Raw genomic sequence first — 5,415 nt, forward strand, 5'->3', positions numbered from 1 at the left:
AAACAGCCGGTAAAAGAGTCGCGCGATAACGCGCGTCATCACTTCGATATGGAATTAGATCTGGCTTTTGTTCACACAGCGCTCGTTCCGGATCGATTACCGCAATGTTACTAGGTCCCCGACCGGGGTTCAATTCGGTAATCAATTCCGGGACGTGGTTGCTTTCACACAGAAGGCGACCAGGCAATGTTACGGGAATATTGCGGGTCCGACGTGCAGTGTGAAAGGGGCTTAAGGCATTCTTATATCCTAAGCCAGGGTATGTACCTAAAGTGACTACCGTAGTTCCTAGAGGTGGGAATCTTTAGGCACTTCACATTCCAATCAATTTCCGATTCTGGGAGTCATGATCCAATTCCAAAAAGATTCCTGATCTTCATTTTTTCCTAATTAATTCTTGTTCTGTGCAGACACATCATTGACAAGCTCAGAATTTTTACAAAAATGTAACAGATTGAATTACCTGAAAAAAACATTACATTTTGTGCCTTTTTTGACCAGAAGGAGCCAAGTATGACTCCCAAACGAAGCAGACCAGAGGGTTAAGAGGATGCACAAATACTTTGAATATATAGTTTATTAATCTATTTAGTACCATATTAGCATAAAGATGCAGAATCATGCTAGAAAATATCATACACAAACATTTTTTTTATTACTATAAATATAAAGTGTGAGTATTAATATTTAAAGTGTTTAACCCCATGTGGATTGTTCAAATTCACTACCCTTACGGTATGTTCGGGATGAAAACATCCACTCAATTAAACTGCTGTAAAAATGTATCAGATTCATTTTTTATTTTTTTTGCATAAATCTGTTAATCAACTACCAAATGTTTTTAAAAAATCCAAGATTTTAACTCTTTAATTGCAAAGTTCATAAATTATGTCACTGTTTTGGGGAAAAAAAACACACAAAATGACTTATTTTCAATATAAAAGTAATTGTGGCACATTAGTAGCAACATTGGCTTTTGATGCATTTTTAGTATTTGTGCAGCATTAGATTAAAATGTTTTCTCCCTAATTTGTTGTTGGTGGCTGTTTTTGCCCCATTGACTTCGACATTTTTTGATTGCAAAGCCAAAAAACTAACAATGAATCAAAGCCAATCTTGTTACTAATCTTTGACATGCCCAAGACTGTGTGTGTGTGTGTGTGTGTGTTTTTCCCAAATCAGTTTAGTTACCTGGTAATTAAAGAGTTAAAATCTAGGAATGTTTTTAACATTTGGTAGTTTTTTATCAGGACTGAGGTTGATTAATAGATTTATGCAAAAGAAATTATATATATATATATATATATATATATATATATATATATATATATATATATATATATATATATATATATATATATATATATATATATATTTATCTGATACATTTTTACAGCAGTTTAATTTAGTGGATGTTTTTATCCACGAACATACCGAAAGGGTAGTGAATTTGCCCACAGTGTACCATTGAGTTTTTGAAAAATTTCAAAAGCATTTTCCCAAAATATGGGTCAAAATAAGATTTGTTACCAAAAATCATTCCATTAGCTCAAACACAAAGACAGTTGTGGCCAAAATAAGACTCAACTTTACCCCCTAGTGGACGAAAACATCCCAAATAATGCATAAGGGTAAAAAAAAAAAAAAAAAAAAAAAAAAAAAATATCATGAGCGAATAATTAATCCCAAGAGATTTCATAAATCTTTTACAGACATCCCTACTGATAAAATCGACCAGACCTCATACAATTCAGTTTAGATCACAAACGGCTCTGAACGTGTTTATTTGTAAGAGATTCTCACTGTTATTCCTGCAGCAAGCAGTGGATGGATATTAAAGCCTAATGAGTTGTAAACCATTTTGAATGTTTGTTAATATTGCTTGTAATTTGCATTGCATTGTAACTTGTTTCATGTGATTTGAGGAATCATCTATATACCATGATGGATAACATGTCTTACCCTGTGATACTGACTCTCATGGTGCCCAAAGACACAAAATCATATAGGCATGCATATTTTATTTGCTTTCTTGCCTTATATGTGCTTATATTGTCAATTAATATTCGTCTTGTTATGGCCATTATCATGGAGAAATCTCTTCATGGACCAATGTACATATTTTTAGGTCATTTGTGTATAAATGGGATTTATGGAGCTACAGGATTCTACCCTAAAATGTTGTCTGATTTAATATTGGATTCATATGTGATCTCCTTTCATATGTGTGGTCTGCAGATATTTGTGATTTACAGCTCTTTACTGTGTGAGTTCACTATCTTAACAGTGATGTCTTATGATAGATATGTAGCCATATGTAAACCTTTAGACTATCATTCCAAATTAACTAAAAACACCTGTGTGAAATTAATTCTGTTTTCATGGATTGTTCCCATTTTTTCTATTTTAACTGCCACTCTGTTATCACATTTTAGGCCAATTTGTGCCTATCATATAGATAAATTATATTGTGACAACTGGTCAGTTGTAAAACTGTCCTGTGCTTCATCTTTTGTTAATAATGTCTATGGATATATTGGTGCTGTTTTATTTTTTAGCTTTGTAGTAATTATCATATTGTCGTATATAAAACTGATCGCTGCATGTAAAATATCTTTAGAAAGCAGAAGGAAATTCTGGAAAACATGTCTGCCACATATATTTTCACTGATAAATTTGACTTTTGCAATGCTTTTTGATATTATGTATAGCAGATATGGTTCAGATGATATTTCAGAGAGTTTGCGTAATTTTTTGGCTCTAGAACTGGTGATAGTCCCACCTGTGTTCAATCCTCTTATCTATGGGTTAAATATTCGAGCAGTGCGCATAAGTGTTTTTACTTTATGTGTTGCATCAAAAGTAAATGTTTCCAGTTCACAAAAAAGAGGAAAACATAATTAAAAATAATATTCATGACAATTAGGTTTTCACATATATGAAGTATGGCAAAAAGTGAAAACAAGTGTGTTTTTAATAAGCATATTACGGTAGCACTTTATCTTACAGTCCTGTTCCCCATGTACATACTATGTACTTATTATAGTAATTACAATAACTATGTAATAACTAAGTACTAACCCTGAACCTACCCCTAAACCTAACCCTACCCCATGTAGTTACCTTGTATTACCAGAACTTTCTTAGGTAAATACACTGTAAGTACACTATAAGTACATGTAAGTACACGTACTGTAAAATAAAGTGCAACCCATATTACTAATAAAGTGTAATATGTGTATAAATAGATGTATCTTGATTAAAAAACAAAACTATGATTAAATAGAGATTTGTTTAACAATATCAAGTCCTCCTGGAGGATAATGATCTCTGATATGTTTTCCCCTCCATGCCTTTTTATATCTAAATGTCATTATTTTAGGTTTGTATAATTTATCCTTGCTGTTTTTGTAAGATAGAGTAAATTTTTGTACAAATGTAGTTTTAAGTTATTATTTTAGATTTTTATTGCAAAATTTAGCAACATTTTGTTCATGATGGCCTGGTCTCTCAACTTGGTTGTTGAGACCATACTCCAACCCAGAGCTCCATCCATGTGGAAATTGTACACCTCAAAGTGGGATTTTTTCACTTCTTTGTGTGACAACCATCAACTGAACCCAGTTTACTGCCTGGCTGGCTTAGTGCTGGAGTTTCTGCAGGAACGGTTTTCCACAGAACTCCCTGAAGATGTACATGGTGTCCTTGGGTACTCTTCGCCCCTCTGAGTGGTCAGTCGTTTGGGAAGAGACTTGCTTGTTGCACATTTCCTCCATGGCACCGTGAGGCTGAGGCCTCTGGTACTTTCTCAGGTCTCGTCCTGGGTTCTGGCCCAAATCCTAGAAGCTCTCAGTAGGCCTCCCTTTTAACCATTGGTATAAGTTCCAGAGATATCCTTTACAGTTAATGTTTTGTTATTACTATGAAAGGATAAAGACTTGCTGTGGTTTTCGATCATTTATTCAGTGCGCACACAAATAACGTTCAACATTCTATGCTGGTGCACTACATAAGACTGCCAACACAGTAACGGAACCAAAGTTTTCATCTGGCATAATATCACATCTTCCTCTCTTTAAAAGTAAAACTTTCCTTTGAAATGTTTTGTTTTATCAATTTGTACTTGTGGCAAAAATAAAATATTACATAACATAAAATTCACCACAATTTTCACGTTAACTTCTTTTTTTTTCACGTTTCAATTAAATTTTCAGTAGGTCTAACAGTAATTTTTGGTTTGCAATACTTCCCAGGTTAAGCAGTAGCTTCCTTTGTCAAATATGAGTCAGTGTGATCCACAGAACTGTTGTCAGCTTGTTCACTTGTGGAAATGTCAGACACATCTTTGCCATTTGACTTTGACTCGGCTTCTTGAACAGGAATTGTGGTCTTAAAGGAACACTCCACTATTTTTGAAAATAGGTTCATTTTCCAACTCCGAGTTAGACAGTTGAGTTTACCATTTTCAAATCAATTCAGCGATCTTGGGTTCTGCTGTAGTTGGAGTTGGATCTTGTCCCACTGCATTTAGATTGGACATATGGCAGATTAACGTCATAAATATTCACGTCATACTTACTATTGTTTCCGCATTGAGTCGTAAGTAAAGTTATTCTTTTGACGGAAAAATAAACTTACCAAGAACATTTTTTTAAAATAACACTTTAAATGCTTAGTTACAAACACTGTAGTCAGGCGCACATAATAATGGGCAAGTACCAAATATTTTACTATTTTCATTTGGATGAACGTTTGTATTCATTTCAAAAACATTAACTGCCTAAATAAAAAATGGAATCATACATTTCATAATGACTGAAATGCCCGTAGTTTCTTGTTACAAGTAAGAATAAAAGCAAGTGTTTTTTGATTGGCTAAATCTTACCCTCTCAGTAGTCCACTTTGACTTCAAATTAATAAGAAGGCACATCTGCTTTTATTGGTATAGTATTAAATCAAGTGTCTACTACATATTTTCTAATCAAGTAGAAAATAGGTGTGCTTTCTTCTACTGATCATGAACTGTGGCGAGTGGGGTGGGCCGAGGGATGTGGGAACAAGGAGTGAGGCCTCCTTGGTCTCGAGTCCCACGTAGGAGATGGAAGGATATAAAACTGGAGCGACGATAGTGAAGGACGAGAGAGGACCAGGCCGGGCTTTTAGTTTATGTTTTGCTTTTTTATTCGTCCGTGAGGGGCTGATGCGCTGTTTTGTTTATTTTGTGATTATTAAAATGATGTTTGATTGTGCGCCGGTTCCCAACTCCTTCTTCCCGATCATTATGGAGTTTTTATTATTACAGTGGTGCCGAAACCCGGGAGAAGGAGGGACGCGCTGCTGAAGATCCCTCGCCGCTGTGGTGAATCTGCGGTGCCATTGAGCTGGTGAGGCGGTGGGCTGGAGCGAGTTGCCGTG

At 35.0% G+C, this 5,415-nt stretch overlaps 1 protein-coding gene across 1 annotated transcript; it reads left to right on the forward strand.

Moving 5' to 3' along the window:
* Positions 1–1,944: 1,944 nt before the first annotated feature.
* LOC127942369 (olfactory receptor 1509-like) lies at positions 1,945–2,938 on the forward strand. The gene has a single exon (XM_052538078.1). The coding sequence runs from the start codon at positions 1,945–1,947 to the stop codon at positions 2,902–2,904; it is 960 nt and encodes a 319-aa protein (XP_052394038.1). The 3' UTR covers positions 2,905–2,938.
* The last annotated feature ends 2,477 nt before the right edge of the window (positions 2,939–5,415 follow it).

This window comes from Carassius gibelio, chromosome A21, assembly GCF_023724105.1.
Source record: "Carassius gibelio isolate Cgi1373 ecotype wild population from Czech Republic chromosome A21, carGib1.2-hapl.c, whole genome shotgun sequence".
Lineage (NCBI taxonomy): Eukaryota > Metazoa > Chordata > Actinopteri > Cypriniformes > Cyprinidae > Carassius > Carassius gibelio.